The sequence below is a fragment of the Heptranchias perlo genome, chromosome 6 (genome assembly GCF_035084215.1).
Source record: "Heptranchias perlo isolate sHepPer1 chromosome 6, sHepPer1.hap1, whole genome shotgun sequence".
NCBI lineage: Eukaryota > Metazoa > Chordata > Chondrichthyes > Hexanchiformes > Hexanchidae > Heptranchias > Heptranchias perlo.
In genome coordinates this window covers 50,724,259-50,745,414 of record NC_090330.1, presented here as the reverse complement: position 1 = coordinate 50,745,414, position 21,156 = coordinate 50,724,259, and the positions used below count along the sequence as shown (strand labels likewise).

Below are 21,156 nucleotides of genomic sequence, written 5' to 3'. Positions count from 1 at the left end.
AATCTCCCCTCCTCCCCCCCCCAGTCACAATCTCCCCTCCCCCCCAGTCACAATCTCCCCTCCCCCCCAGTCACAATCTCCCCTCCCCCCCCAGTCACAATCTCCCCTCCCCCCCCAGTCACAATCTCCCCTCCCCCCCCAGTCACAATCTCCCCTCCCCCCCCAGTCACAATCTCCCCTCCCCCCCCAGTCACAATCTCCCCTCCCCCCCCCAGTCACAATCTCCCCTCCCCCCCCAGTCACAATCTCCCCTCCCCCCCCAGTCACAATCTCCCCTCCCCCCCCAGTCACAATCTCCCCTCCCCCCCCAGTCACAATCTCCCCTCCCCCCCCAGTCACAATCTCCCCTCCCCCCCCAGTCACAATCTCCCCTCCCCCCCCAGTCACAATCTCCCCTCCCCCCCCAGTCACAATCTCCCCTCCCCCCCCAGTCACAATCTCCCCTCCCCCCCCAGTCACAATCTCCCCTCCCCCCCCAGTCACAATCTCCCCTCCCCCCCGTCAGTCACAATCTCCCCTCCCCCCCGTCAGTCACAATCTCCCCTCCCCCCCGTCAGTCACAATCTCCCCTCCCCCCCGTCAGTCACAATCTCCCCGTCAGTCACAATCTCCCCGTCAGTCACAATCTCCCCGTCAGTCACACTCCTCCCCCGTCACTCACTCCTCTCTTTCCCCTCCCCCAATCGCTTTACTCGAGTATCGATGGCGGTGTCGCTGAAGCTGTCGATTACGGTTGTCACCATAGTGACCGCGGCCCTGGGTCTGGTGACCGCGGCCTTGGGTCTGGTGACCGCGGCCTCGGCCCTTGTCTCCCACCGGCACTCGAGACCCCTCTCCGCCCGGTCGAAGCACACGGACCGATTCGATTATAAAACTCGGTATTTCCAGCAGAAGGTGAGTAAGAGCCGTTGGGCGAGTGTTTCCGGACTTGCCATCGAAATAGTAAACGTGCAGATGTTTGGTGCGGCTCGATTGAATTGAAAATCCCAGCACCGTGATAATGTGGCAGAAACATTTAATCAGACTCGGACCGGGAAGATCTTCACATCTCATTATGTAAATTGCACAACCTCCTAATTTCAAATTGGAAGTTGCATCTGCTGACTCGACCTTTACCACAAAAAGCTCGGGTGCATAAATTAACTGTTTGTACCCCAAAGTCAGGGAGCTGCTTTCTTGCTATCGATTTCAAATTAATAATTGCTGCCGCCTTATTTGTGACGGAGTCTCATTCTCTTTGTTTAAAACAAAGATCGGACTACTTACTTTCTGTATAATCCCCTCCCCCAGTTTATATTTAAACTACGAATGAGCAGAAACGTATTTCAACTTTTAAAATTTAGATAATTAAACTTGCGTTAATTACGCTGTTTATAATGAGTACATGCAATAATCAACAAAATGTGAATTATTATAATTGTAGCCTTTGTGAAAACTTAATTTCAAAAAGTCAGTATTTAGTGTAAAAATGTTTGCCAGATCATACACTTCCTATAGTCAGAAGGAAACACAACAGGGGTATATGATTTGTTCTTCCTCCTTTTCCTCCTGGGGAGTTCCTGACCTCTCCTTCACTCCTCTCTACAATAGCCAAACTTAGATTTGAGAACTCAGGAGAGATCAAACCTTTGACCCTTTCCCTGTGGCATTGTGTGTTAATGATCCAGTGTGCCACATTGTGATTTAAGTTGTTTATGAACCTAAAGAGGATAGGCTGCATCATCGGTAGGATGTGGGTTTAATCTTGTGACTTCTCCACATAATGAGTTCCAGATTTAAGATATATTCCTAGGGTGAGGCGGAAACTGGATGACAAGCTGTCCTGCATAGGATGTGCAAGTCATCCTAGGATGTTCCCCTGCACCTCCTAATAATAGATGGATCACAAGGACATAGGAAGAAGCCTGGGAGCAGCTTGTGTGGAAGCTTGCCCTCTTTTTAATGAAAGCAACTTGTGAAAGGATATTGTGGCAGAAACACAACATTCTTAAATCTTGCTACAGATGTGAGCTGAAGAAACTAAAGCGGCTAGTGACTTTTTTTACTCGTGTTCTTTGTAGCCTTAACAGTAATCACTAGGTCTAATGTAAACAATTTTACAACACCAAGTTATAGTCCAGCAATTTTATTTTAAATTCACAAGCTTTCGGAGACTTCCTCCTTCCTCAGGTAAATGTTTGTAAATGTTTGAAGGAGGAAGTCTCCGAAAGCTTGTGAATTTAAAATAAAATTGCTGGACTATAACTTGGTGTTGTAAAATTGTTTACAATTGTCAACCCCAGTCCATCACCGGCATCTCCACATCAGGTCTAATGTACACCTTGGAAGGACAATGAATCGCCATTAACCTTCTTGCTGTTTTATTCAATGGGCACAGATGGACTATTTGGACAATTAGCACAGTTTGGTTATAATAGCTTAAGTGATAAAGCTGGACTAGTTGACAGTTGTATCACAATAGAATGAAAGAATTGAATCTTACAGGTCTGTCATTAATATTGCTTTTGGGTTCATGCAAAATCGCTTCAGAGGAGCATCAATGTGAAACAAAGTATAACTCGAGAGTGAGGCAGGCGATCCGACTTCGGAATTTACAGAGCTGTTTCTGAAAACAGCGCTTATTTGAAAGATGGAGGTTATGGAGTTGGAGAGGGTGGGGGCATCTTGTCTGATGTAAAAAAAAGATCCAGAACTAATGAATGAGTGCCTAAAGTGGGATTGTGTGCTGGTATAGCCAATGAGACATTGGTCTGACTGTCACTGTTATAAAAATAATTTTTAAAAAACACACTAGTTATAAAATCCACTTGTAGTATGAGTAACAAATAATCAACCTGAGCCCTGGGACATTACTGTAGCAACTCAAAATATTTTTCATATTTATAATTCATACAAGCATTTCAAGATTTTTTTTAAGATTGCCTCGATCCTGTAATCTTGGAAGTTATGTTTTTTTAAAGCTTATAATGTGATAATTTTTAGAAAAAATATTATCTAAACACTCGCAGTAGATGACTACAGCTTGTCTTTAGTTCCATCTATGTTTTGTTTTGGAAGAGATTAGTTTGAGACATTGAGGTGAAGCTGCTTGCCCCATCTAGATCTAATTTACATAGCAGTAACTCAATAAATGGTCGGGGGAATTGATATTCTAATATCGGATTAATCAGACAAGATGTCAGGAAGGAAGACACTTGGCATAACACGCACTTCACTTAATCTTCTTCAGAAATACAAACCTGTTAGTGTGGATTAAACAAAAAATCCATTGTGTTTGGTACTAATTTATGTAATTAAATTCTTGCAACTTATGTAGCTTTCATTGACATTGGACATCTGTAGAGCAAAAATGGCGATAGTTTCAACTAATCACGTAATTGCTAAATTACCAATCAAATACCTGTGACTAAATGTGAATTAATTCAAGTAACAAAAAGTACCAATGAGTAAATAATGGGAAACCAAGCAATTAAATCCCTCAATTTTTTTTCTAAGCTGCCGTTCATAAATCGGCAAGTACTACAACACCAATCAATCAAATCAACCAAATAATTCCTTCATTGTTTTTGTACATTTTCCTTTTCTCTGGTGATGTATTCAGCTAGAAGAATCATTTACCACATAACAAACACACAAAGATTACACAATTCTGAAAAAAACATCACTACAATATACCAATAAAATTGGCCATTTAATGTTTGGAATGTCTGCAGAAAGTTTCCCCAGCCAGGCCTGTGTTTCAGTCTGGGCCTTAAGTTTGAGTTGGAAATTTCATGTGAGCATTGAGTGCTGGAGATTTCCAGCTGCTGTGCACAAATTGTGTGTGAACATATGAGTGTGAGAGAGGGGGTAAATTTTAACTTTGGGTGACTGTAAAACAACCTGATTTTAATGAAAGGAAAATTAGGTGCGTTGTATAATGGGCGGTCAATTTGCTGTAAAATGGGCGATAAAGTTAAAATTACACCTAGAGAGAGAGAGAATGCAATATGGGAGCTGTAGTTTGGTGAGAGTATGGTGAAAACTACAATGTCCAGAATGCCCATGACAGCTTACATCATTGCAACCCAGTAGAAAAGGAGCAGATAGTTATACCACCTTGGACAACTTTGTATGTATATTTGTGATGCATCATACGATTTCATAGGATCATAATTATAATAGCACAGAAAGAGACCATTTGGATCATAAAAACTGTGCTACAACGATTTGCCCTAATCCTTTTTCTTTGCATTTTTTAATATTCATCCTTTTCCATTACTTCTCCAATTCCTGTTTGAATGATTTTTGTACTCCCTACCTCAACAGCCACCTGTAGTAAAGCATTTCATGTTCTAATAATCATGTGAAAAGATTTTGCTAACTTCCCCCTTTGTTCTTCTAGTGATAATCCTGAGTTGTAGTATTCATCTTGCTCCTGTGGACAGTAGTGCCCAGGGTATGTAGTGTGTAATATTTTTTACTTTGTGTCAGCCACGTGGTGTATTGCTTTAGTAAATTTGCTGTATTATAATTCTGGGTGAATTGGTGTTGCATTTAGGCTACAAGAGGTAACCATCAGAAACTGCACTCCAGGTTCCAGACTACCCATGAGCAATGCCATAGGAAATCTATTTGTCCAAACAAATGTTTGATGCCATTATTATACTGTATCAGTAGCAGAAAAATGAATCCATTAAATCTTCATGAAATATAGCTAGCTAAATTATATATAAATTATATTTTCCACAGGTTGATCACTTCGGATTTGCTGAAGATTCTACATTCAAACAAAGGTACCTGATAGCAGACAGATATTGGAATCAAGATGGAGGCCCCATTCTTTTCTATACAGGAAATGAGGGAGACATCACGTGGTTCTGTAACAATACGGTAAAAACAATTTTTGAAGTTTCTTTCCTTTTCTATTCTTCTCCTGAAGTCATTGACTTCTGCAGCAACAGTTCCATGTGTGGTGTTTTCCTCCCCCTATATCGTCATTCTTCAAGTATGAGCTTAGACAGCGAGAGTTCGCCTTGGGTGGGGAGCATCTCAGCTGAGTCCAATCCTGTCCACACTGGAAATTCACATGCATATTTCCCAAGGGAGATTACTGGATAGCAATCAGGAACTAGGGCTAATTTTTGTCACCCCAGTAATTTTATCTTACGATAGATTTGATACTATATAATGAAATTGGAACTATTAATGCACCAAACTGTTGCTGTAACAATGAGTTTATTGCACAATTTTTCCAATGTAAAATAACTGGATAATTTTATGTATGGTTTGCTCATTTTATGAGCTAGAAGGGGAGATTTGCTTGGGTCGGCATCCAGCTGTACTGGATTGCATGTACACAGTGAATATTGAAAATCTGGCGGGTTGTTTTATAGGCATGCACTCTGATTTTCCGATATTCACTTTGCTCAGGTGATCCAGTTTTCCTGGTACAGACCCAGGAAGGTCTCCTCTATAAGTACTTTCTTATATGCCACGACGCTACTGTAATATAGTGTAATAATTTTTCAAACACTTTATTTTACTACTTCATAATTCTGCTAAAGAACTTCCAATTCATAGAGTGTTAATTACTTGAATATAACAGCCTACTGGGAAGATTACAGCCATTCCCAAAATATTTTAAGTTTGGATCTATATTGTGTTTACAGAGTATTTTAAGACTTACTAATTTACTATCAAGCTGTGTTAACAAACATTCCAATTTATGAACTTGAATCTGTTCAACCATTTTTTTTGAATAAGATGAAAATGTTTGAACAAGTCATGTTAACTGAAACAAGTTTATAAATATTATACCTTTTTGTGTGCAGGGATTGTCTTAGAATCTTACCATTTTTAGAGGTGTATTTATCAATACTTGGGATGGATATTTGTTTTAAAAATTGATTGGCTCAGTTGCGATTTCTCTTTTCATGCTTTCAGTTTTTAGTTTCCTGCAATTGTTCCCTTCTGTTTCCTCCTGTGCTATTACTTCCTCATTTTGGATTATGAATTTCCTTGCTGTGTTTGTCATCTGCTTTTATGATTACTCTGTTTTGTGCTTTCACTGTTCTTTTTGTTATGCTTTATCAATTTTACACTTTTTTTTGCTGATTTCTCAGTGATCAGAGGGATTGTAGATGTATAATGGCACACACGGAGGAATATGCAGAGTTAAGGTTGAGCAGAAAAAGGATCAGGCTCTGCTCAAAAACTATTTCAAATTCTTCCCCAGGTCACATTGCTCAACCTATTCCAGCAACAGCAGTAAGATGCTGTGCAGTAATATATGTCTGCTCTGATGGTATTTCTAAAGTGTAATGTTGAATTAATCACAAGTTATTATAATTGTACAATACTAACTAGAAAACCTCAGCGATTGGGTGCAAGGGGTGTAAACTAATTTGCCAAAATTGGATTCAAAATTCCTCCTTTACTGTAGCTCTCTATGCGAATGATCCCATGATGCCCCTTACTTATGTCAAGCTGTTAACCTAATGTATTATACACTATTCTACAATCCCTATTTGAATGAGAAGGTAATGGTGGGCTGCCTTTTTGAATTATTACATCCTTGCAGTGATGGTGCTCCCATGGTGATGTTAGGTAGGAAGTTTCAGGATTTGACCCAGCAACAGTTAAGGAATTGCAATATATGTCCAGCTCAGGATGGTACATGACTTAGAAGGGAACTTGGAGTTGATGGTATTCCCATGATATTGCTTCTTTTAGCGGTAGAGTTTGAGGGGCTAGTAAATACTGTCAAAGTAAGCTTGGCAAGTTTCTGCAATGCATCTTTAGACTGTGGCCCCAGTAGGTACATTGAGTCCAGTGGTAGGGGCGCTGATCTAATACTCCAGAACCCTATTAGATGACAGGAATTTGTGTAGTGTAGCAACAGCCAACAGGTCTGGAAACTGAACGAACAGAAAACCCTTGTCGCCTTTCTCCAGCCTACTGGAATATATCATGTGCTGCCATGTGATCCCAACTCTGGAAGACTGAAGAACATTCCGTCTTTTAGACCATGGCTCAGGTTATAAACCAAAGGTATTTAATATTAAACATTACCCGGTACAACCAATATATTTACAGTAACTACAAATTTTGCTGTTCTTTTTGAAATGTCAAAATAACAAAGATGCAGCATAAAATTAATCCTAGAAACCTGGTTGCTCACTTCCTGCATGACGAAATCATAACATGGTGCCACCGACTAGCTTTATATTCATGACGGTCTCAGACTGGCTGCCGACCAAGTGAAAGTCAGCCTCAGATAGATCATTCAAGGATTTTGAATGGTATATCAGAACAAAGGATGTTAAAAGTATTATCATAACTACATTAAATGTGAAGGTTGTCAATTGCATAGGATATATGTCCCAACCACTTTGAATAATCTATGATCGATGCAAATTAACATTTTATCCAGCCAGGTATCAGGAAACTACTGGACAGGCTGTCACCAGTGACTCCATTAAACAGACATTAGCATATTAAACAGCTCAGTATGATTCTTTCATTGATATCCAGTCTTGGATGAGCCACAGTTTTTTTCAGTTACACATTGGGAAGATCAAAGTCATTGCTCCTGCTGTCACCACAAACCCTGTACCCTTGTTATTGACTATATCCCCCTTCCTGGCGACTGTCTCAGGCTGAACCAGACTGTTCAGAACCTCGACATATTGTTTGACTGCGAGCTGATCCTCAACCTCATATGCTCTCCACCACAAAGACTGACTACTTTCACCTCTGTAATATCACCCACCTCCATTTCTACCTCAGCTATTTGCTGCTGAAACCCTCCTTTATGCCTTTGCTGCCTCCAGATTCAATTATTCCAATGTTTTCCTATCTGGGCTCCCATTCTCCACCCTTCACCCTCCGTCCTACATAAACATCATCCTATTCAAAACTCTGCTGCCCGTGTCTTATCCCATTCACCCATCACCTTTGTACTTGCTGACCTACATTGGCTCCCGGTCCCCCAGCTCCTCACGTTTTAAAATTGCCATTCTTGTGTTTCTGTCTGTCCATAGTCTTGCCTCTCTCTATCTCTGTAACCTGCTTTAGCCCTACAACCCCCCACCTCACCTTATATTCTGTTCCTCTGACTCCGGCCTCGTGCATTCCCACTCCTTCACCCCACCATTGGTAGCCATGCCTTCCGCCACCTAGGTCCCACACTCTGGAATTCTTTCCTTAAACCCTTCCACCCCACTTTCCTTTTTTAAGACTCCCCTTTAAACCCACTTCTTTGGCCATCTTTTGGTCACGCCTCCTAACCCATCCTGCTTTAGCTGGTGTCCATTTTCCTTATGCCTTGGTAAACTGCCTTGGGATGTTTTTCTACCCTAATTGTGCTATATAAATGCAAGTTGTTGATCCATTGAATGGGAGTATCACTTTGTTGATGAGTGTAGAGTTTTATCATTCTATTTGTACAGATCCAGTGGTATTTATCAAATTAGACAGTTATTTTTGTTATGGGAACAAAGCCTTGGCAAACCCATCATTAAATAGGGGTAATGGAATGTGTTGCTTTGTGTTTTCCTGGTCAAGGCTGGAAGCATCAGAGAAAGCTGGAAATAAAAGTGGATATTGCTGGAAATACATAGCAGGTCAGTCAGCATCTGTAAAGAACAAAAAACAAGTTAGTGTTTCAGATATATGTCCTTCATCAGAACTGAAAACTAAAAGATAAAAAAGCATTTTAGTAAGGTTAGGACCAAGAGAGAAAAAAATAAGAGGGAGGAGAAACAACAGATACTCCAATCATGGGTTGAATGATCTGCTAATTGCTTAATAGAAAACTGTCAAATGATAAAAATGATCAATAAGGCAATAGAAAGGCATTAAAAGAACAAAAGTATGTTCAATTAGTTAAGAGGATGAAAAACAAGTTAACTGATCATTGATCTCCTTGCTGTTTGTAGGACCTTGCTGTGTGCAAATTAGCTTCTGCGTTTACCTATATGAAAACTGACAGCTTTTCAAAAGTAATTTTATATTTGAAATACTTAAGGGGAGCTTTTCTTTCTTCCTTCTTCTTTCTGTTGTTTCTTTTTATTCTTTCCTCCTGTTCCTTATTTCTTTCTCTCTTTTTGTTTTTCTTAAAATCTTTCACGCTTTTTCTTTTCTTGCCCCCTTGCTTGCTTTCTCTTCTTCCTTCCTCTTAACCTAGTGCTGGTTAAGTTACATTTTTGTGTGGGGTCTTTGCTGCCTTCCATGGTCAAAGAACTAATTGCAGTTTACAAGTAGAGGAAGATTACCTGGCCAAGTTCTAGTGAAAACATATGGAGTTCTTAAAAGGATCAGTGGCCTTAGGTGATTATCTCTCCTACATCCTCCCCCCTCTCTCAAAAATAAAAGTTGATGATGGCAAATCCTAATTCTAGGTGACAGTTGAAATGCTGAAGATCATACCTAAGGTAGGTGATTTAATATTTTTCCTCTAAGTTATTCTCTAACTTCCTTGATCTCACTTTGTATTTCGTGCTTCCTTGCTTTTATAATCAATGTTAAAATCACATGTTTTATATATAAACACTTTTTATTTTAGGGTTTTATGTGGGATGTATCGAAGGAACTGGGAGCCATGTTGGTGTTTGCTGAACATAGGTATTATGGAGAGTCTATGCCTTTTGGGAAAAAATCATTCAGTGTAAGTTGGAAAAACACATGTTACAAACTTAACTTTTTTGTCTGGTATGTTTCAGAGACAAATGTAGTGTTCTTTTCAATACCGTGCTGCTGTTGTCTTCTGTTCCTACTACAAACCTGACTGCAGAAGAATCATGCTGTGTAAATGCAATAGAGATTTAATGGCATGTATTGAGCACTATAGCAGTACTGTTGTAACGCTCAATTCATGCCATTAAATCTCTACAATGTAGTGCATTATCTTCAGATAAGGCAATGTAAGCCTAATTAGTCTTATTTTAATGTGGGGGTAACCCATTTAAAATAAATACTATAAATGGGTTGCCACCGGTTTAAAATGATGCCAATCAGGAAATCTAGGGTTTAGATTTCAGAAGAAGGGGTTCTTAAATAGTTGACCTTGCTCATTAGAAATGTGTTCTGTAGGTTCACTGCTTAGTCCTGATCAGCTATTTCATAGAGACTCATCCATACATTCCAGCTTGGCGAAGTTCCTGAGCACAACAGCATGAGGGAGTTGAATTCTCAGTAGCCATCACCTATTTGTGAAGTGTCTTGAGACGTTTCTTTACATTAATGGTGCTATATAAATGCAAGTTGTAGTTGTCATTGAGTTTGCTTCTGAAGTCTGTAATCACAGTTGGCTCTCTGCCAGGCACAGTAACTCCAAGTTAGTTCTTTGTCATCTGCATCTGTTTTTTGTTTTAAATTTTTTAAAAAATCAACAAAATAGTAGGGCTAGGGAATAAGAGGATGTTTAAAACTAATCAGACAGGGAAGGACGAGATTGCAAAGTATGTTGGCATTGATGACCAGGGATATGAAATGCAAAGGTTTGTAAAATAGAGAGTAAGAATGCATGTTCAGTCTCTAAATGTCATTATAATGTAAATTTTAGCAGGGCTCTATGCCTTTTGCATTTGACTCGGCCATCAACCTTTGTGTGCTGGCAAGGGAGAATCAGGCTATTCCAAAATAGTCTGTTGGAAAGAACTGAAAGCTGAATTAGGCAGATGGAAAGGAACAGCTAAGGTACCTCTGTGTGGTTGACTGCCTGTTTATGATGTTGAATGTACAGAAAACTCAACTCTCCCTTCCACTATAAACTTCCTGAATTGACCATGTTTGAATTGAATCAGTGAAATCCACCAGAAGAGGCATGTGGAGTCAGGCAGGTTCCACTGCCAAATTCCCACAGCCTCAAAAACATTTTCTGACTGTTTCTGCTTCTAGTCTCAAGGCAGTAAATTTTAAAAAAACACGAGAGTGAATAAAAGGAGAGGGGGGATCGAAAGAGATTGGGCAAGCACGGGAAAAGGGAATCCGTGCAGGCATGCAGCCACACAAATATAAATGTTTATTGTTTTGTAGTTCTTGATTTTGAAACTTCGTATGCAGAGCAGAAGTAGTGGGATAAGTGGGGGAGGAACACGATACAAGAGCGCTGTGGATATGGCTATTCGTGTTTCTTATCCTTTCTTTTTAACTCATCTTGGAGTATGAATAGGGTAACAGTAGGTGGTAAATGCTGAGCCTGGGTTAGAACTCTGGGCCCCTGTATAACTGAGATACATGGCTAAGGAAGTAAATCCAGAAGTCACAGACCATGAGAACAACTTATAAAGTAGAGTCTAGGAGAAATGGAAAGCCATCAAGTCAGGATTTGTATGCTTTTTTAAAAAAAAAATCTTTCCATCCCAGCGTAATCAATCGGACAAACGCTGCTTCTACCACCTTCATGTTGTGAACTTTGTGACCGTCAGTAATTAAGTGCTTGATTATGTTTCTTGCATTCTCAAAGAATTAGCCTGTGTTCAAAGCCACATTCAAAGGACTACAGTAAAATCATTTCACTGGAAGCAGTCCAAATATCCAGGATGTGGGATGTGAAATCGTGCCACAGACATTGAACTGGTTGAGTCAGTGTTTTAACTCTTTGACCGCTAAAACCTTTGACGTTTTTAGTGTAGAGTGGGTATGAACATTTTGAAATGGCTATTTGTAACACATTAAAACTATACAGTGATCCTATCCAGTTAACAATCTTATCCTATTTTTATGCTGTACTTTTGCTGTTGGTGCTTGTGCTGTCTTGGGCATGGGACCTATGTCATTGATATAGCGTAAACTGGTCAAAGTCACAGCGGTCTTCAAATCCACCTGCAGGAGGTGGTCCTGCACTGATATTGCTACATTTCAGCATCTTCCCAAATTGTCCGATGCTGTGTCTATGGTGAATGTGCCCAAGCGTATGTGTGCACTGATTTTGTGTTGATATCATCTTGCAGCATGAGGTTGGCCTCCCTATTTGTGATCTGCAAGATGTAGAGTATCACAGTCTAGCCTCTCTTCTCTTTCTTTGATCATCTGTCTCACTGTGGCCAAACACAAATGTCTTCAGCACTTTAGCAAGTTGGACTTTTCCTCCCAGCAACAAGGCCAAGGCTTACACCCACCTCATGTCTGTGTCCCTGGCCTTGTCTGAGTTCCTGGGGTCCAGCCCATTTTACTATTTTCACTGGGCTTCCAGTGGGATTTGTGCTTGCATTGGAGACCCCACCTCGAGAGCGGGAGGGAAATCACTGCAGGAAGGGGAGGTAAAAAAAATGATATATATCACAAAAATTTTGAAAAATTGGGCAGACCAAGTGCAATCATTCAAGATGATACATCTTGCAGTCGAAGTTCGGACGCTTTGTAGCAGATGTGTTCATCTGATATCTGAACCAGGCAGCTCTTCAGTGCACTGTTGACGATTGGCCTGCCAGCCTGGCTCACTAATGGAACCTGAAGGGGCAGACCTGTCACTGGGGCCAGGATTCCCACTCAGCTCCAAATAAGCCAATGCCCAAACTGGTATTGTGGTCCCAGCTGGACAAGCAGTGAGAAACTAACCTAGTAAGCTAGTATGCTTTTTGTTTTTTGCTGGTTAAATTTGAAGGTGTTTAAGCCTAGGATCTGCCGGTCTATCCCCATAGGAAGAAAATTTGCATATTGGGAAAATAAAATTTTTACAAAGGTGTAAGTTTCTCAGCAACGTGGTTCGGAGACTCTTAGACATGGTGATATGTTTCAGCATGTGTCAGATACTCGTCTGATTCAAAAAAAACGTTTGTAATGGGGCAGGTCTTGAAAATAAAAGAAAAATTTAAAAGAGCCTCAGCATTTTAACCTTCCAAATTGCATAAAACAAGCAGTTTCCCTTCACACACAAGCTAATTTTAGTGTGTATAGAATGTCTTCAAATTATCAAGTGCATTTATTATAATACACAAATACCATTAGCTCTGGTGCTTTAATGCAAGCATGAGGTAATACATTTTGGGAAGGTAAACAAGGAACGTGAATTTGCACCCAATGCAAAAACGCTGAAGGGTGTGGATGAACAGAGAGCTAATGCTTTGTCACAGGGAGGGGTTAGAGCAAAGATCATTACATGTTTCAAAGGAAATATGGATACACATTTGAAACAGGTGAGGATACAAGATGTGGAGAGCTGAGCAGTGGGATTCATTTTGGATTGCTCTGACAAAGCCGGCACAGACATGACAAGCTGAATGGCCTCCTTCTGTGCTGTAAACTTCTGGTTTTATGGTTCTATTAGCTGCTGCTAGTGGTGCACAAGTAATATATTTGACAATTCAGTCTTCACACATAGAGGAATTCCATTATGGGATAAGATATAAATTTTCAGAAAATTTCATGCCTACTTATCCTCTTGATCTACTCTTCTTGTTGAACATTGCTTTCTGTCAGTTCGACAGAAATGGCTAACAAAGCACGAAGGTGTTTTTAGTGAGGATATTTACCCTCCAATCGAGCATACATCCTCAGATTCTTCCCCCTGTATTTTCTCATTTTGTATGCCCCTCGGGGCCATGTCTCTCCAATTGAGAGAATGGATGGGTAACTCGCTTTCAGACCATTGCCAAAGCTGGGCTTTAGCTGGCTGCTCGGAGATGTGGGACTGAACTTGGTGAAAATACTGCATGTGTATGTATGTTGTTTTTTTCTCTTCCCTGAGCTGGTAGTGTTTCAGATTTAGAGTAAAGTGGAGCTTAGAGAGGGTGGGGGAGAATAAAATCTACATCTTTTTATTCTGTGCAAGCACAATACAACTGCTTTTAATGCACACGTTCTGAAGAATATTCACATCTTAATGGAAATGCTTTCTGAGTAGAAAGTTATTCAAGCCAATAAGATGTTTCAAAACTTCTTTTAGTTGTGGTCAGCAACTACAGGCCAGTCAATTTAACCTCGATGGTGGGGAAACTTTTAGAAACTATAACACGGGTCAGAATTATCAGTCACTTGGACGAGGGTGGATTGATTAGGGAAAGCCAGCACGGATTTGTTAAAGGCAAATCGTGTTAAACTAACTTGATAGAGTTTTTTGTTGAGGTAACAGAGAGGGTTGATGAAGGCAGTTTGGTTGAAGTGGTGTATATGGACTTTCAAAAGGTGCTTGATAAAGTACAGCATAATAGGCTTGTCATCAAGATTGAAGCCCATGGAATAAAGGGGGCAGTAGCAACATGGATACAAAATTGGCTAAGGGACAGGAAACAGCGAGTAGTGGTGAACAGTTTTTTTGGATTGGAGGGAGGTGTACAGTGGTGTCCCCTAGGGGTCGGTACTAGGACCACTGCTTTTCTTGATATATATTAATGACTTGGACTTGGGTGTACAGGGTACAATTTCCAAATTTGCAGATGACACAAAACTTGGAAGTGTAGTGAACAGTGAGGAGGATAGTGATAGACTTCAAGAGGATATAGACAGGCTGGTGGCATGGGTGGACATGTGGCAGATGAAATTTAACGTGGAAAAATGCGAAATGATACATTTTTGTAGGAAGAACAAGGAGAGGCAATATAAACTAGAGAGCACAATTCTAAAAGGGGTCCAGGAACAGAGAGACCTGGGGCTATATGTGCACAAATTATTGAAAGTGACAGGGCAGGTTGAGAAAGCGGTTCAATAAGCATACGGGATCCTGGGCTTTATAAATAGAGGCATAGAGTACAAAAGCAATTAAGTCATGATGAACCTTTATAAAACACTAGTTCGACCACAGCTGGAGTATTGAGTCCAGTTCTGGGCATCGCATTTTAGGAAAGATGTGTAGGCCTTAGTGAGGATGCAGAAAAGATTTACTAGAATGATTCCAGGGATGAGGGACTTTAGTTACGTGGATAGACTGGAGAAGCTGGGGTTGTTCTCCTTAGAGCAGTGAAGGTTGAGAGGAGATTTGATAGAGGTATTTAAAATCATGAAGGGTCGAGATAGAATAGATAGAGAGACACTGTTCCCATTGGTGGAAGGGTCAAGAACCAAAGGTCATAGATTCAAGGTGATTGGCAAAAAAACCAAAGGTGACATGAGGAAAATCTTTTCTATGCAGCGAGTGGTTAGGATCTGGAATGCACTGCCCGAGGGGGTGGTGGAGGCAGATACGATCATGGCTTTCAAAAGGAACTGGATAAGGACTTGAAAGGAAAAAATTTGCAGGGCTACGGGGATAGGGCGGGCGGGGGAGTGGGACTGGCTGGAATGCTCTTGCATAGAGCTGGCGTGGACTTGATGGGCCGAATGGCCTCCTTCCGTGCTGTAAACCTTCCTATGATTCTAAGATTTTTTTTTCCACTCACTGACTTATTATTATCATTATTGATGCAGTGTACCATAATCCTTTCATGCTATTAAACAGATTTACTTATAATGTTGATCTAGAGTGTGGTATTAAATATGCTTCATAAAATAAAAGTCCTTTCTCTTTTCATGTTAGTGGTTTTGGGTACTGATCAAATCTGTTATGTTCTTACACACCTTCCCATGGAGGAGCATTAAGGCCAACAGCACATTAGATATTTCAAATATTGATCATTTCTGGTATTTCCTGAACCCTTCTTTATTACTTGGGTCTAAATATTTATTGTTCCAGCTGCTGTAAGTTAACATTTGTACTTCCATATCTTTCCTTAACTCTGCTCTTTATACTGTTTAGCTATTTAGAGAAATAACTTTGTTTACATGGACATATTTTGAAATATGTAGAGGATATTAGGAGATGTCATGTTTTGCAATTACATATTACCATTGCTTCTCTTTTAGAATCTTAAGCACTTGAATTACTTCACCTCTGAGCAGGCTTTGGCTGATTTTGCAGTTCTTATTAGGAGTCTCAAACAGACCATCACTGGAGCTCAAAACAGTCCTGTTATTGCTATAGGAGGCTCCTATGGAGGAATGTTAGCAGCCTGGTTTAGGATGAAGTATCCACACATTGTTATCGGGTGAGTATTAGTTTGGGAGGGGATGGGAAAGAAATCACTAAAACACCCATGGGAGGTAAATCTTTGTCTTCAGGTTTAACTTGAATATAATTTAAAATACCCCAGAATTTTGAACTGTTTTTGAATGTTCAGTTTTTGAAGTAAAATAATTGGCTTCCATTTTGTACTCTGTTCTTTAAACAATTTTGTTCTGGTTCAAATGTTTAATTTTTTTTAAAGTGATGAATCTACAGTCTGATTCTATGGTAGATCACTGAGGTAAAGATATTACAAATTGTGTTCATATGTAGATGCAAAGGAATACCAAACCTCTGATAAAATATAAAGTATACTTGAAAAAAATTCCAGTGTGAATTTTAATTATTTTTCTATAGTTTATTTGAGGAAGAAAAATCCAGCAGGAAAAACAGATTTTTGGTTGTGTTATGTGACCAGATGAAATTGTTGACCTATTATGTGGCACCAGTTGTCAAGCCAAATGATGTTTGGGTATAAAAGTACCCTAAAATAAAAGTATCCTAAAATAAAGTCTAAAGAGGTGATGCCACCATAATTTCTAAACGTTGGCAAGACCCTGCATACAGTTTGTAAAAATAAAAAGATTAGTGAAGTCAAATGTAGGTCCCTTACAGTCAGAAACAGGAGAATTTATAATGGGGAACAAGGAAATAACAGCAATTAAACAAATACTTTGGTTCTGTCTTCACGGAAGAGGACACAAATAACTTCCCAGAAATGCTAGAGAACCAAGGGTCTAGTGAGATGGAGGAATTAAAGGAAATTAGTATTAGTAAAAAAAAATAGTGCTGGAGAAATTAATGGGACTGAAAGCCGCTAAATCCCCAAGGCTTGATAATCTGCATCCCAGAGTACTAAAAGATGGGAATAGTGGATGCATTGGTGGTCATCTTCCAAAATTCTATAGATTATGGAACAGTCAACATGGATTTATGAAAGGGAAATCATGTTTGACAAACCTCCTGGAGTTTTTTGAGGCTGTAACTGGTAGAATAGATAAGGGAGAACCAGTGGATTTGGTGTATTTGGATTTTTAGAAGGCCTTTGATAAAGTCCCACATAAGAGGTTAGAGTGCAAAATTAAAGCACATGGGATTGGGGGTAATATACTGGCATGGATTGAAAATTGGTTAACAGACAGGAAACAGAGAGTAAGAATAAATGGGTCTTTTTTGGGGTGGCAGGCGGTGACTGGTGGGGTACCGCAGGGATCAGTGCTTGGGCCCCAGCTATTCACTATATTATCAATGATTTGGATGAGGGAACCAAATGTAATATTTCCAAGTTTGCTGATGACACAAAACTAGGTGGGATTGTGAGTTGTGAGGAGGATGCAAAGAGGCTTCAAGGTGATTTAGACAAGTTGAGTGAGTGGGCAAATACATGGCAGATGCAGTATAACGTGGAGAAATGTGAAGTTATCCACTTCGGAAGGAAAAACAGAAAGGCAGAGAATTAGTTAAATGGTGATTGATTGGTAAATGTTGATGTACAAAGGGACCAGGATGTCCTTGTACACCAGTCACCTGAAAGCAAACATGCAGGTGCAGCAAGCAGTTAGGAAGGCAAATGATATGTTGGCCTTCATTGCAAGAGTATTTGAATGCAGGAGCAAGGATGTCTTACTCCAGTTATACAGGGCCTTGGTGAGACCACACCTGGAGTATTGTGTGCAGTTTTGGTCTCCTTACCTAAGAGAGGATATATGTGTCATAGAGGGAGTGCAGCAAGGTTCAGCAGACTGATTCCTGGGATGGCAGGACTGTTGTATGAGGAGAGATTGGGTCAACTAGGCCTGTATTCACTCGAGTTTAGAAGAATGAGAGGGGATCTCATTGAAACGTATAAAATTCTGACAGGGCTAGACAGCTTGGATGCAGGGAGGATGTTTCCCCTAGCTGGGGGTTCAGAACGAGGGGTCACAGTCTCAGGATATGGGGTAGGACACTTAGGACTGAGATAAGGAGAAATTTCTTCACTCAGAGGGTGGTGAACCTGTGGAATTCTCTACCACAGAAGGCTGTGGAGGCCAAGTCACTAAATATATTTAAGAAGGAGCTAGATAGATTTCTAGACACAAAAGGCATCAAGGGGTATGGGGAGAGCGCAGGAATATGGTATTGAGATAGAGGATCTGTCATGATCATATTGACTGGCGGAGCAGGATCAAAGGGCCGAATGACCTACTGCTGCTCCTATTTTCTATGTTTCTATGTATTATGTCTAGCTTTGGTGACTGCTTGTAAAAAGACATGTAAGTGTTGGCAGTGGTTCAAAGGAAGAGACTGAAACAGTACCAGGTCTAAAATCAAATGATTAGAAGTTAGTAAAAGGAGCTAGAGAAAGATATGATCCAAATATGAATCGTAAGTAAGTAGTTGATTGCAGATCTATTTTGGAGCACTTGACTCTAATCCCATTTTACTGCTGTTTTCCATCTGTTTTTAATACTTTTCTTTTTCCAGTGTTTATCTAAACAAATAGCATAATTAACTCTGCTTCTATATTTACTTATCTAAATTTTCTATAACTGCTTATTCTAATACAATGGCATAAATAAAACTTTGTATCGCAATGCCGGCTTACATAAATATTGTGCAGTGTGTGATCCAAATCAAATTTTAAATAAAAGTGTGGTGATGTATCTATATGGGTACTTGCATATATAATCTTGAGTGAAAAATTTTGAAATCTTATTGATTCTACGGAAATCTATGCCATCCAGACATTTTATATTAGCAGATTTTACATCTGGGTGTGAATACAGTGCGTTTGTGGACCTATGCACCACCAGCAAATTTTTTTTGTAATATTAAGATCTGGGAAAAGAACAAGGGATGATTATTCTATGTAATTAGCTTGGCCTTGAAATTGTGCTATATGAATATTACTGTACAGATGCTAAATATGTTCATATGAAATTCCTTTCCTGCTGTTTTAATGGCGGCATTAACCTGTTTGAAATAAATGGCCTTACAACTTTGTTAAAATAGTGGACACTTTTCATGCAAAGACATTAGGCATTATTATCCGCTAATATTTGCACAACTGAATTTTAAGCCATTTGTGTTTTTGTCGTAGAGCACTTGCTGCTTCTGCTCCAATATGGCAGTTTGAAGATTTGAGCCCATGCGGAACCTTCTACACTATTGTAACCAATGATTTCTTAAAGAGTGGAAAAGGCTGTGCTGAAAGCATCAGGAATTCTTGGGACGCAATAAATAAACTGTCATCCACAGGTAATGAAGCCCCTGTCTGGGATTTGACAGTTGTTACAGTTTTTATTTATTATTGATTTAAAGATTTCCCATTAGATTAAAATTTTAAATAATTTTACTTTAATTTCCCCACCTGAGAAAGTAACTTATGGAGCAGAAGAACTCTTGCAACATGTATGTTTGCCTACATAATGTCTACAAAATAATTCATTGATTAAAAAAAGTGTAAATGCAAGAATTTATATGTGTTGTACAATACATGCCACCAGTATTAGAGAAAAATAGAAATATACTGTATACATAGAATTGTTCCCCTGCGAAAATACACCAATGCTGCAAATCTGATTAGAAGGTGCTTTGTTTCTTAGACTCCATTTTACATCTTGGTATGCCATCATGTTTTTGAGTATTCTTTTTTGAACCTTGATCACCTCAATTTCTGACCAAAATAGCATTACAAATACAGTCATTATGTTCACCTTATAGATGCTGCCAATTTGTTGACTACTAAGTTATTTGCCAGTATGTACTATTTTCACATTGTCTAAGCTATCAACTGCCCCCAAAAAGACTTGCGGAATGGTGTCTGCTTAACACAAACTATTAATAATAACAGCAACAAAGTCTTGCATTTATACAGCACTTTCAAAGTAGAAAGCATCCCAAAGTAAGGACAGGGTGGCTGAGAATTGGAGGTGGAGATTAGGAGGGATAAACAAAATGGTTTTGAGAAGATTTCTTCATCAGAGAAGCAGAGGGAGGGGTGAATGTAGGCAACGTTGAGAAGGTGGAAATAAATGGTCTTGGTGATGGATATGGAGCTGAGCTCAGCTCAGGTTGAGTGAATGGCCAATGAGGAGGATGAAATCAATGACAAGTAAGGGAGTTTGGGGCAGGGGCTGAAAATGATGGTTTTGGTCCTCCCATTGTTCAATTGGAGGAAGGTTGGATCCATCAGTGATTTGATATTGGACAGATAATGTTTCAGCATAGACATGTAGGGTTGAAGGAGGTGGTGGAGAGGTAGAGCTGGGTGTTGTGAAAACTGACTCCATGTTTATGTATGGGAAAGAGAAGAGTGGCAAGGATAGAAAATAGCTGCGATGACTGGATGCTGCAAGTTTCTTTTTCTGAAATAAGCAAGTTATTTCTATTTTGAACAAAAATAAATGTTCAAAAAATGATGAAAGAACGATCCTTTCTTTCCCATTTGCATTCAGCCATTTTTACATTTAAAAGGGTTTTACTGGACCTCAACACTTACAAAGACATATGTGTATAGAGATTACTTTGTATGAGATATTAGCCTGCAATTTTCCAATATGCATTGGTTGCAGGCAAGGCACCTCAGAAACTTTACGTAAGTTGGTCTTTTACAAGCATGAAGAACTGAACTGGTGTGTGTGTGTGTGTGTGTGTGTGTGTGTCAGGTAATAGATAATGAGTCTTGAACCTTGTTTCATAGATTTTGTTCTGTGGGTTTTTTATTATGCTCTATATGGTGTTGATACGTTTGGTGAAAAAGTGTTTCAAATGAGTTACTTTCTAAATTGAGCTGTATTAAGCGAGACAGCAGGCTGAAAGATTGTTTCCTTGTCCTAGTGGTTTGAAGTTTGGTAAAATTCTATATTCCACTGTCATTACAAAAGTCCCTAAGTCCGGTGTATCCAAACTTTTGTCTTTGTGGGCCACTTATTTACAGACCATGCACCCAGTGGGCCACATATAAAGAATTACAATAGAAAACACTGAAATCAAAGAATACACTTCAATGCACAGCTCTCCCAAGTCAAGTGACATCCTTAAAAATTCATTAAATGTAATTAAAAATGCAAACATTTCCTCTCCACCCCAAGCCAAATTACAAATTAACTGTTTGAATTTGCTGCTATGATTTTAGGATTGGACTGCAGGAATACAAGTCACTGTGCTTCATGAGCCAGATAGCCAGGGCTCACGGCTGCATATGGCTCACA

General features: G+C 39.6%; 1 protein-coding gene across 1 annotated transcript in view; it reads left to right on the top strand.

Moving 5' to 3' along the window:
* Positions 1 to 595: 595 nt before the first annotated feature.
* prcp (prolylcarboxypeptidase (angiotensinase C)) overlaps positions 596 to 21,156 on the top strand; it is a 32,472-nt gene continuing 11,911 nt past the window's right edge. The window contains exons 1-5 of the mRNA XM_067986264.1: positions 596 to 894; positions 4,732 to 4,872; positions 9,548 to 9,649; positions 15,763 to 15,944; positions 19,044 to 19,201. Coding sequence (XP_067842365.1) covers positions 703 to 894; positions 4,732 to 4,872; positions 9,548 to 9,649; positions 15,763 to 15,944; positions 19,044 to 19,201 — 775 coding nt within the window. The 5' untranslated portion in view covers positions 596 to 702. The remainder of the gene's footprint in view (positions 895 to 4,731; positions 4,873 to 9,547; positions 9,650 to 15,762; positions 15,945 to 19,043; positions 19,202 to 21,156) is intronic.